We start from the raw sequence: 13,112 nt of genomic DNA on the forward strand, positions 1-13,112 counted from the left end.
GTAAACGTGGAGGACTGGCGGTGAGGATTAAAGCCTATTTGGGATTTCTTCGCCGTCCAGGCGGCTCTCCTCGACTGGGATGGTGTCCTCGTTTCCTGAACGTAGGACGCCGCTGGATTCGCCCCGTTGTTCCCGGGCTGTGCTGCTCTCGGAAGGACGCGGTGGAGTTTTTCTATCATCGACGGTTTCGATGATAGAAAACGGAATGTGGATTATGGAAACCTCAGGCGGTTGAACTATGTTACGTCTTCAACTTGTGTTTCTGCACCATCAACCATCCGCCTGGCTTTGCTTAATGCTAGGTCTTTAGCTAATAAGACCTTCGTGCTACACGACCTGTTTACTTCTCGGGATTTGGATTTTTTATTCATCACAGAAACTTGGCTACAAGAAGGTCATTTGTTCCCGTTTTCTGAACTTCTACCTCTGAACTGTGCTTTTATAAATTCTCCCCGGTTGACTGGCAAAGGTGGAGGTCTGGCTACAATTTTTAAATTCAGTTTCCACTGTCAACAATCATCTATAAACTCATTTTCCAGTTTGGAGCTCCAAGTCTTTGAAATGAAATTGACTGAACCAGTTCTGTGTGTGGTGGTCTACCGTCCTCCAAAGTTCAACAAGGATTTTCTTCATGAATTCTCAGAACTTATGGCATGGATTACATTAGAGTATGATCATATTTTAATTACAGGTGATTTTAATATACATGTATGCTGCCCAGATAAACCTCTGGTGAAGGACTTTTTGGACTTGATTGATTCATTCCATTTTACACAATCTGTGGTTGGGCCAACGCATTTAAAGGGACATACTCTGGATTTGGTGCTATCACATGGGCTTTGTCTGGATATCATTGAAATCCTTCACACATGTATTTCTGATCATTTGCCTGTTTTATTTTCTATCAATATTTCATCTTCTGTGGATACAAACAATACTAAACCCATACTTTCTCGTACAATAAATTCTGATACCGCTCTTCAGCTAAATGCAGTCCTTGCTAATACTACATTCAATCTTGATAGCAATCTTGATATTGAAACCCTTGTTCTAAATTTTAACAATGCATGTTCAAATGCTCTAAACACAGTAGCTCCCTTGAAAACTATAAAAACTACAAAAAAGAAACTTTTAGAGCCGTGGCTTAATGAAACCACTGGTGCACTCAGACGGGAATGTAGGCGAGCTGAGAGGAGGTGGAAAAAAGATAAATTGCAGGTTTCATTTGAAATATTGAAAAAACTGTTTATTTAATTATCAGAATAATCTCAAATTAGCTAAATCTAAATATTTCATCAATCTTGTAGCTTCAAATAGGCACAGGCCTCAAGTCCTTTTTAATGTCCTGGATAGGATTGTTAATCCCTCGATGACATCTGGCCCTTTAGCCTCTGCTGAACTTTGTGAGGCTTTCTCTAATTTTTTCACTGAAAAAATTGTAGCTCTTAGAGGCTCGAATACCCTATTAGATTTAGATTCCCCAGAAATGCCACAATGTACAGCTGTTCTGGACCATTTTCAGCCAGTTTCTTTAGATGAACTGACCTCAGTAATTAAGCATCTGCGGCCATCAAATTATCCTTTGGATTGTCTTCCTACTTGTCTGATAAAAGACATTTTTCTTACTTCTGGCCTATTTATCTTAATGGTGATAAATGCCTCACTTCAGTCAGGTTGTGTCCCATCAATACTTAAACATGCTGTGGTTAAACCCCTTCTTAAAAAACCTAATCTAGACTCAAGTGTACTAGCAAATTTTAGGCCCATTTCTAAACTCCCTTTTTTATCTAAGGTCCTTGAAAAATTAGTTTTTATTCAGCTTGAAATGTTTTTAAAAGACAATAATATAACTGAGACATTTCAGTCTGGGTTTAAAGCTGCTCATAGCACTGAAACAGCTGTGCTTCGAGTCTATAATGATCTTCTTTTAACAGTTGATTCAGGCAATGTCGCAATTTTATTACTTTTAGATCTGAGCGCAGCATTTGACTCTGTAGATCATCAGATTCTGTTACATAGATTAAAACATTGTGTTGGCCTGAGAGGCCCAGTATTTGAATGGTTTAAGTCTTATTTAGAAAACAGAGCTTTCTCAGTTCATCTAGACCAATGTTGTTCTGGGGCCAAACCTTTAAAGTGCGGCGTCCCTCAAGGCTCAATTTTAGGTCCCATTTTGTTTATTTTGTATTTATTACCTCTTGGTCAGATTTTCCATAAGTTTAACGTTTCATTTCATTGCTTTGCAGATGATGTCCAGATTTATATGCCCCTTAAACTACAAAATGGTAAAAATAAATCTCTTCAGCTATTGATCGATTGTTTAGCAGAAGTCAAATCTTGGATGGAGCAAAACTTTCTTCACCTCAATCAAAGTAAAACGCAAGTTATATTATTTGGTCAGAGTCTTCACACTACAAATCCAGATCTGATTCTTGGTTCTTTAGCTCGGTTTTGTCAGACCTCTGCTAGGAACCTTGGTTTTACTTTTGATAGCTGTTTAAAGCTAGATAAACAAGTTAGCTCTGTCGTTAAATCAAGTTTTTATCACCTGCGGATTTTAGCAAAAGTTAAATCTTATTTTGGTTTTAAGGACTTTGAAGGACTTATCCATGCCTTCATTACATCTCGTTTGGATTATTGCAATTCATTATATAGAGGCATGGATAAATCACAGATGCAGCGACTTCAAATCATCCAGAACGCAGCAGCACAACTTCTTACAGGAACCAGGAAGCGTGACCATATAAGGCCCATACTGGCCTCTCTACACTGGCTGCCTGTTTTTTATCGAATAGATTTTAAGATTCTTTTATTAACTTATAAAGTTTTAAATGGATTAGCTCCCCCTTATCTTTGGGACCTTTTCAAATTTCAACCCTACGTTCAAATAATCAGCTTTTACTGACAGTTCCTCAGACCCGACTTAAGAGGAAAGGAGATCGGGCTTTTTCTGTAGTTGGTCCTCTTCTATGGAACAATCTTCCTTTCCAAATTAGATCTGCCCACAGCCTGGATCAAATTTTTTATGAATGTTTCTTCCCCGGAAGAGCTGGAAGAAGTGGCCGGGGAGAGGGAAGTCTGGGACTCCCTTCTGAAGCTGCTACCCCCGCGACCCAACCCCGGATAAGCGGAAGAAGATGGATGGATGGATGGATGGATGGATGGATGGATGGATGATGTTTGGGTCGTTTGGATGATATTCATCTTCACCACTGGCCCACATCTGTTGCCAACCCGTCCGATGCTACATTTACTGTGCGCTAAAAAGTTTCATCCTACTTGTATTTAAAAACATTTTTGATTTCTTTTGTACATTTATGCCGACGTTACATTTGTGAGGTTTTGAAATGGCTCATTTTCCAGACACCAAAAAACGCCTAGGATTTCTTTTTGTGCTAGGGTCGCTTTTAGAAGCAGTCGAAACCAAAATGGAAGCAGAAAATTCACATTTTTTTCCTTCACTTATTGTCATTCTTGTACAGCACTTTGGTGCAGTTTTATGCCTGCTTTTAAAGTGCTATATAAATAAATTTGACATTGACAATGACATTGACAACAATGAGCTAACAGCATTTTTGCTAACTTGTAAGTTGTTCATGTGAGCCTAATGTTTATTTTCCTAATTTCCTTCTTCCTCTTGCATTCGAAGCATCTGGGAAGTATTGTCTGCAGTTCACTTCTTTCACATTTTGTTGCTGCACTTTTATTCCAAATTGTATTAACACTGCAAAAACACAAAATATCACCAGATTTTTCTTGCCAGGTTCTCACTGCCAATAGTGCACTTGAAATAAGATGAAACTAATACTTACTACTTTTCTGTAAAACATTATTGACATATTTCCTGTAGTGAAATTAGATTGCGTGATTATTATGCCAAAAACAACAATGAAAGTATTTAATCGGGCAGGATAATTGCTACCTTTTTTACCTGAAACATTCTCCATCCTGCTCAATCTTGAGCTGACTCACGGTCATTGTACGCTGCACTTGTCAAGAACTCTGAGCACCACTGAAAGGCATTTTTCCCAAGCTATTTCACTCTTCTTTCTTCAGTATCCTTTGAGTATACAGCAGGCAGATGCCGAACAGCCCAAGGGATTTTCATTTCTGAAGCAGAACAACAGAAATGTCAGTACATTGGCTCTGGGCGCCACGTCCAAGAGAAATCAAAGCCTTGAATGTTTCTTGTAGTCCAACCTTGGGATAAGCTTGTACTTTCATACCTGGGCCGTGTTACCTCAAGATCATAGCAACCTTTTGTTGTGAGGAATTGCAGCAGCTCTCAGTAGGATAGAATGTAATGTATTTTAATGTTTTATTGAAATTTTGTGCGATGGACTAAATTAGTCTAAAACGTGTGGCCTCCTTTTGTATTTAGTCCATTAAATCCAGTAGAAATGGACGTTTTTGGGCTACGTGTAAAACACAAAGTTTAATGGCATCATCAGAATCAATCATTGGGAAGATGGATGGAGATAAATACAGAACAATCCAAGAAGAAAACTTGTTACAAGCTGCAAAAGGCTTGAGATTGGGTTGATATTTTTACTTTTTTATACCTAATAAATACAATTACACCAGTAGCAGGACTGGAGAACTTTACAGGAAGTTGGAATGTTGACTTACAATTTTCACTAGTCATCACAACCTTTCCACAAATCTGAGCCAATCACCTAAAAGTTTTCCGTATTGCCCCTTTTAATTTACCTTGCTGTTTCACAACACCTCTTGAGAGCCGATTCCTTTTACGTGCCATCCATAGCTGCACTGCCGCAGTAGAACAAAAATGTTAACAAAATGAAACCTGGAGATGTAGGTATTATGAAGCTAGTGAAATTCGCCACAGCAGAGGGAAAAATAACGCAGAAAAACCGTTGAAGAACAACTCAAAAACACATTCTTTTGGCTCTCTGTTTCGGCTGTGCTACACCAGACTCGTTACCATAGCAACTGACACAACGGCACTTTATGTTTCAAGATTTAACACCAAACATTACCCACACAAAGAACAGAACATCAGGTCCGTTACAGTTTTATGGTTTTAGGCTTGTTGTTATTGGTGATTATTAATAAGTGATGGCTGTGGTAGATTACCTACCGGTGCTATTAGCTATGCTAACACTATGGTGGCTGATTAGCTAATTTAAACACCTGCTATTCTGATGATCAGTCAGAGTTGGTTTGTAGATCATTTTGTAATTGAACCTAAACAAACCAAATTCCACATCACAGCTACATGTTAAGGTTGTCATAGTCAAGCTAGCATAACTGACACACTTCCCTCTCCGTTGCAAATTTCTTTCTTAATTAAAACTTTTTTCTGACTTTGTCACCTAGTTGTCATAGCGTTGACAATTAGTAGTAAAGCACTGCATCCCTTTTTCCTTTATATATCAGGCGTACGTTTAAGATTTAGCGTGTTATGTTAACCTAACAGCTAAAACCAATGCTAGTCGTCGTTAGCAAGCAGTTTTTTGCCCAGCATGACATCACTTTGCAACAAGTTCATAGAAACTCTTACTATAAAAAGTATTTTTAAGTATATTTTCTGTAATATATTTATGTATATTCTCTTAAATATGTTTTTTTCTGTTTTTGCTTTTCCTTTTGATCATCTTAGCTTGGTGCTCTTGGGTGCCCCCTGCTGGTACGATCACATTGCCTTTGACTGTGTTGTGAATTTGAACTCTGAATGCTTTTTATTGTAACCTAATCTAAATGACATACCCAGAGTTACCTCCAGATCATAGAAACCTCTTGTTGCAACATGTTTCTCTTGCTGTGGTGAGAAAGCAGTGAGAAGAGAAAAGGTTTTTGAATTTTAAAACCACAGGCCGACCTCTGGAGCATTTTATCTGGCCGTTCAACCTGGCTGGATGGCATTCTCTTTGCATGCCGTCCTTGTGACTGGCCGCTTGGCGTTAAGCCCGGGGATAGCTGGCGCACTCTGCAACCGAATTCCCCCTCCCTTCCTTTTATTTCCCATCTTTACCCTTCTCCCTCTCTCTTGCTCTCTCTGATTGGCCACTTGCCTAAAGACAACTGCAGAGCTTTGTGTGGCCTACGGGTCTTTTTACGGCGTTTTCACGGCTGTGGCTGGTAGGGAGACATCGCCATGATAGCTATAGACAACCGCACAATTATACGGCATCGTCTGTAAGTCACAGCCACGCGGCTTTTTGCAATGCATGAGCCAACCATCAGCGGTGACTTACCGAGACGCCGGTGTAATTCAATTGCAGGGATGGCCTTGGGTGGTGCAGAATCAGAGGGACGTACAACAGCTTATTATCCACCTCTCCGACTGTCGATCAAACTGATGGCTCACTCTTAGTGGCATCTCATTGACATTGTGTTGAATGTCCTGTGTCTGCCCTGCTTAATTGAACACAGAATTACCCAATTTGGACACGCTTAGCGGAATGGAGCTTAACGAACGCAGAAAATGGAAGATGAGATCGGCGCTGACCTCTGGATCACACTCGGTGCACAGAAAGCAAGCGGCGCCCGTCACAGAGATTATCTAAAGAGCTGGACTCAATGCTTTTTTTATTTCAAATGTGATAAATGCTGGTGTCCAGCTCAACTCTTGTCTCCATTTTTTTATGGTTTTAACACATTTGAAACGTCACTGATGGCATTTTATCTGAAATATAGACGGCTTGATCTGATAGTTCAGAAACATCTTGAATTTGTTTCTAATCAGAGGTTAAATCACCAAATAATCTGTATTAATGAACCTTTTCAACATAAAATGGTTGAAAGTGCTTAGGTCTTAGGAAATTAGAGCCGAGTGCTAAATTGATTTGATCAATTAACCAAATTTTTGGTTTTTGAATATTTAATTTCTGGAAAATCTGAACAAAAAACAAAGAAAAGTTACAACTAAGACTGTCTCAATAAGCAATAAGTCAATAAATCGCATAATAAATTAAAACACTTTTTTTTTCTTAGAAAAGTCTTATTATCCACCTCTCTGACTTTATTCATTATTATGAATAAAGTCATAATAAGGTGAAAATAAAAGTCATAATGTCTTGAGAAGTCATATTACAACTCCTCAAAATATGATGACTTTATTCTGAAGTTACTTTATTCTCATCATTTTATTTTATTGTTTTTTAGTGTTGCCCTAATACTCCTTCATAGTTGACAAAGTAGTTCCTGGAGAAAATAATCTCTGGTCAGCATGTGAACCAAAACACTCCCAAAATGTTTTTGCATCCCTCAGATATAAAGCAGCTCATTTTTAAAACATTCTTATTAAATACCTTTATAATAAAACATTATCAAAGTAAAATAGATCTGAAAGATGCTGAATTTTTACTGATATAATCTGATGACGCCGGCCTGTGTGCTTCCCAGATATGATCGCATGTAGTGCTGATTTATATCAGTTCAAACATTTGGTAAATTCAGTCAAATGTAAATCAGTTAAGAGGAGGTTTTCCCTCATGAATCTTTGATCGATATGAATAATTAATGATTCTTATTTTTCTCATCTCTCCTGCTGTGTGACTGGAATTAAACAGGCTTTGGATGTGATATGTGGCATTTTTCTTCAGTTTAGGCTAAGCCTGGATTACAGGTTTTTGCTCATTATTTGTCCAAATAGCTGTCATTTCATTTTTTATTGGAAGTTTTAGTTTTGTAATATATTGTGGAAGTAAACAAAATTTTTAAAAATCACATTTATGGGTCAAACCAGCAGCAGTCTCTTTAATTTAAAAGGTCTCTGCTGCCCTCTAGTGACTGCTTCCTGCATCTCAAATGTGTCTTTATAAGATTTTTAAATAAAATTAAGTTTCACTAGGATTTTATAAATATTCCCATCTGTTTTATGGTTCAAAATATTTCTTTTTCCCAAACATAATACCAAATGTTACCTTGATTTTATACCATCAACTAATTAGACGTCACTCCAAAGGATACATTTGTTGTTAGTTTATTACAGGGATGAGATTTTTTTCAATAGATCCTGAAAAAAATAGAATCAGTTTGTATAGATGTGCATAAATCTATTTAATTCACAACAAAACATTTGGATTTTGTGAAACATCTTATATAAGTGAAGAAAAAGTGATTATCTAAACAGCTGAACTTGTTCAAAATGTACTTAAAATGAACTAATAGTGACAAACTAAGTTTACATCTCCATCTTGAAATAGTTCTTCTTCATCTATCATATTTTTTTCTAAACGAAAATTTAAGTAATGACATCATTCACAAATTCAGTTTAACATAAATGTGTTTTTACAATAGCTGAATCCCAAAACAGCTTCTCTCATTCACATACTTTAATGCTTTTGTCATCAGAAAAGAAACAAAGGTAAATAAAATGTCCATTTTGCAAGTTGCAACCATTCTAACAGTCTATTTAGTGCAAACGGGATTTAGCATAAGCTTGTTGAATTGTCCTTTAAACTGTTATTGCTCAGTCAAAACACACAGAAGCTACGAATAAATAACTGCTACATAATAAAATTGTTATTGCCTTACAGAAAGTGGCCACACTGCACAATTTTTGATGACTCTACAGCTTTAAAATGGTGATGGTATTTAATTCAGCTCTATTTTGGGAAGTGGTTTTAAGCGTAAACTCAACTTTGCACTAGTTTCTACTGACAAAATTAATAAGCAGCTTTTCAGGAAGCTATAGGAGCTTGTTTTAAGTCAATAATTCCTAAATATTGAGAAAAAAGTATTTGTTAAATTGGGAGATTGTTTCACTTATTACAAGACATTTTTTGTTGTTATAAGTAAAATAATCTGTCAGTACTTTTTATCAATATTAAGGAATTATTGACTCTAAACAAGAAACTATTTATTGCTGAAAAAAGTGTATTTGCACTAGAAACTAACAAATATTTGGTAGGATTTTGTTTTTGCAGTGTAGGCGTCTACATGTCCATTAGATGGAGCCAAATACCAGCTGAAGAGGTCTCCATTCTCAGTGTTTCTGTGTGCAAAATGTGTATTAGATTCTACTAAGAACTAGCCTGTGATGGGTTTCCTCTTGAAAAACATCCAATCGACCCAACATGAGCCGTCCATGAACATCCTGCTCCCAAACAAAGATAGGCACCTGGTTTTCCCGTCTTATATACACAGAAAAGAGGAGAAAAGCTTGTATGAGCAGTTACAGCATTTACTGTTTCTGAACAGCAATCACATCTCCACCCTCCCGAAGAAAATCCTCCAGATGGGTTTGAAATCTGCAACAATTTGTTTGGTCATTAAGATGCCTATTCAGAACTGCTTTTGCCTCATAATTATAACAAACTAGGCAGTGTGCCATGTCACTGATGCATTCCCTGGTGCTCACAAGTAATTTTCTTTTCCTAAGGGGGAAAGACGCTGCTGTGTGTTCTTTAATGTTCAGCCCACGTCTGGAACTCGCAGCTACAAGAGTGCTGAAATTATTTCAAACACATGGAAGTGGATTGAAGATTGCCTGAACAACAAAGCTGCTTGGAGCTGGGTTTCTACTCATAAGTTTATCTCCGCCGTGATTTGACCAAAGCTTTCTGGTTTTGCTCAGGTGTGAGGAGCAGATGAGTCATTGCAGTTGCATGAAACAAGGCGGTTTTTCTCACAAGAGCTGTGGATTGAACTAACCTTTGTTCATGAAACAATGAGGCTCTGAATACAAATGCACCAATCACTGGTTTGACCTGCTGACTTTAACCGTTTCATTTAATTCTGCACTACTTATGGGCTTTTAAATGAGACCTATTAGGCTTCCTTGAACAGGTTAGGATAAATCTACGGTCTATACAAAACATGTTCATTACATTTTTCCATAAAATCATTTTCATACAATGAGATTTTAGTGGGAATGAGTTGCTTTAGGGCCTCTTGTTACTTTAAATCCAAACAGGCTGCTGCTGGACCCCCCAAATCAACGTTTACACTCACATGTGAAAATGGCTGCAAATATTGAACAGTAGAAGTGGAGCCTCCTGCACAATCAACAAGAATGCAGCAAGTGGTTTCTGGATGGTAAGTCAACAAAAAAACACCAATAAAACCAGCTCACCAAATGTTCTGGTGCCAAACTTGGGTTGCTGGGAAACCTGCTGGGGTTGCTAGGTAACAATTCTGGGCTTGGCTGGGGTTGCTAGGTAACGGCATAGCAGCTGCTGACTTGTGACGTTTCATTTGGAATGTTTTTGAAATGACTCTTCCGTTAAATAAGGAATTCAATTAAAATCACAGATGAATAAGTTTGTAAGAACGATACGTCGTTAAAGTGCCGCACCGTGATCCCTCTACCACTTCCTGTCGTCTTTTTCATCATTTCCACCTGTAGTAACATCCAGGTGTTGATCACATGACTTGTGTGATGTGAGAAAAGTGTTTCCAATGCAGTTTGGGAAATATTCCAATTTTGATATAACCAAAAAACCACAGAAACTTTTTATTGAAGAAGGTGAAAGTCTTTTATTTTTCCCCTAAATTAGCGTGTTTCTCTTCAGCAAAATTGTTTTTGTAACTCCAATTTTAAAAGGTCAATGGAAACTCAACTAGTGCCAATTACAACGAACACTGGGTAGCAGTTGTTGTCGCCAGCATTTTAGCAAATGGTTATTAGCATTAGTAGCATAGAAATAAATTTAGAAATAAATTTTAGTATTTTAAAAATAGCTTGATGATCTGTAATGTTTACGTGTGACCAAAAAGCACAAATCTGTAAATTACCAAAATACTTCTTCATGACTTGCTGAGCCATAAAGCTCCCTCTGGAGGTTTGGACAGGTGATGAGAAAACAAAAAGTGAAGAACCAGAAACTATTTGCTCATGTTTATCTGCATGTGCTGCAGGTTTTCCGAGAGCAGCTGTAATTACGAGCACATATTTTCTAATAACACATTTTCCACAACGCGTTTCTGAAGTGCACCTGTATCGGCACATTGGGTTTTTCGAACGCTAAAGGTCAGTTAATGGAAAAATCTATTCTGCCCTCAAGTGGGGTGGCCGAGGCTGCAGTTATGTAATCAGAGCATGTTAAAAATAATGACTTTTTGGTTACAGTTTAGCCACATTAAGCTGATATGCAGAGAATATGAGAAATTGGGTATCAGCTTGGAACTTGTTTGTGCAAGAAATTACTATTATAAAAATGCAGGCGAGGGGGGACAAGGGAAGAAAAACCCCTCAGGCAGTTCTCTGCTGCTGTCACATCTCGTCTGCATACCAATATTTCACCTGCATTATTGATTGCACTACTTTGCGTCTTTTAGTCTTTTCTTTTTTTTCTTCCAGCCACAATAGACCCATAAGAAACATCATGCATTATGAAACATGACACAAGGCCTGTTTTGTACTAACATTGCAGGGAATCAGAGAAGGTGGGGGGCCAAAAAACATCCTGGAGAATTGAAGCCTGGAGTTGTGACATCGGCCTTGTTTCTGCCGTCTAAAACAAACCATCTTAAAATGAGATGCTGTGTTTAGGAATTGGAACCAGGTGAGTTTGGGTTTTTTTTTGCAAAAGCAGAATCGCCTTCAGGATGTTGATGATACTAGTATTTTAAGCAATAATGGCTCAATAAAGAACTCACACTGCCACTGAATATTTTACTTGCGTCTAGGCAACACAGCTAAGCCATGCTGGCTATGCTGAGATTTTTAATAAGAGCTGACGGCGTTCTGTCAGGTGAAAATCTCCTCTAATTTGCACAAGATACCGAGCCTCTCTTTGTATTCTCGCCAAGATTTCATTCTTGTATTCTGATAGCCTGTTATGGATGACCCAGGAGGAGAGATTGACAGTGCGATAACCAAGTGTTCCTCCAAATAAAGTTGCACCTAAAACACTTCGACTCAACACTGCAACATTTTTAAACCTGCATCTGCAAAATATGAAATAAACAAATCGGACAAGAAGGATTTTAAATGCTTAATGCAACTAATATTCCAAGTGGTTTCTCCTAATTAAATAGAAAATGCCACACTTAATGAGTACTGCAGCCTCTGAAATGTTTAACCCCTAAATGACCAGCATTTTCAGCACTATTATGATCTGGTTTCAAATTCCACCAGAGATTTTCAGTAGAGTTCAAGTCCATGGATTTATCTGCAAAAACACAAAATCTTACCAAGTATTTTTGGTCTAGTTTCTAGTGCAAATATTTAAAGTACACTTGAGATAAGACAAAACTAAAATACAAGTAACTTTTCAGCAAGCACTGTGACCTTTTTTAAGTAAATAATCGCTAATATTAATTAAATGCTAGTTCCACTGGCAGATTATTTCACTTATTACAAGACAATTTTACACGCTAGCTTTAATGTTAGCCAACAAGTTAAAAATAATAGTTCCACTATCAAATTTTTTCACTTTTTCTGTGTTAGAAGTGGAAAAACAAAATCTGACAGTGGCACTAATACTTTGTATTAATTTTCAAGAATTATTCACTTAAAACAAGCTTCTATAACTTGCTGAAAAGTTATTAAATATTTTATTAGAGAAGTAAGTTAGTTTTGTCTTATTTCAAGTGAACTAAGATATTTACACGATAAACTAGACCAAAAATATTTGCTAAGATTTTGTGCTTTTGCAGTGTAATAAGAACAAAGTTACATTATCTTCTTGGTGGATTTTATTTGCTGACATTTTAACCGGCAGTTAGCCAAAATCTAACAGCTTTTGTAGAGAATTGGAAGCACACCTGCATTTCATTAGTCTGTACCAATAAATTGTAAACCAGCTGACCTAATGTCCTGGAACTTTGGGTTGCTAGGTAACGGGCAGGGCTTGGCTGGGGTTGCTAGGTAACAGGTTACATTCCTGAAATTTTTGAAAAAACAATAAGTTATTGCCAAAGAACAGCAGGGTGTGTTATTTTAAGCACTTGGGGTGTTTTTAGAAGAAGTTGTGACCCAAATGGAATCGCAGAAATGTGAATTTTGCGTATTACGTCTCCTTTAACCATTTTGCCACAACTACAAACAGTCACCCACTGATCAGTTTTGTTTGCGAAAGTGTTTAAAGCTGCCTTTACTTTAGACTTCCCAGGTGCTCCTGTGTAACAAACCATCTGTTGTGTCATGTTACTGGGTAATCCCAGAACCCCCGATGGGTTGTCAGCATGTGAGTTTAACC

The 13,112-nt window shown here is 37.5% G+C and overlaps 1 protein-coding gene and 1 long non-coding RNA gene across 2 annotated transcripts in view; both read right to left on the reverse strand.

Annotated features, from left to right (window-relative positions):
* LOC116711869 (uncharacterized) overlaps window positions 1–13,112 on the reverse strand; it is a 463,421-nt gene that overhangs the window by 3,948 nt on the left and 446,361 nt on the right. The gene's annotated exons all lie outside the window — the stretch shown is intronic.
* Window positions 13–13,112, reverse strand: part of LOC116711868 (cadherin-10-like) — a 55,909-nt gene continuing 42,809 nt past the window's right edge. Inside the window, exons 13-14 of the mRNA XM_032551455.1 lie at window positions 2,757–2,760; window positions 13–74 (exon numbers count right to left, since the gene is read on the reverse strand). Coding sequence (XP_032407346.1) covers window positions 28–74; window positions 2,757–2,760 — 51 coding nt within the window. The 3' untranslated portion in view covers window positions 13–27. The remainder of the gene's footprint in view (window positions 75–2,756; window positions 2,761–13,112) is intronic.

Source organism: Xiphophorus hellerii, chromosome 21 (assembly GCF_003331165.1).
Source record: "Xiphophorus hellerii strain 12219 chromosome 21, Xiphophorus_hellerii-4.1, whole genome shotgun sequence".
Classification (NCBI taxonomy): domain Eukaryota; kingdom Metazoa; phylum Chordata; class Actinopteri; order Cyprinodontiformes; family Poeciliidae; genus Xiphophorus; species Xiphophorus hellerii.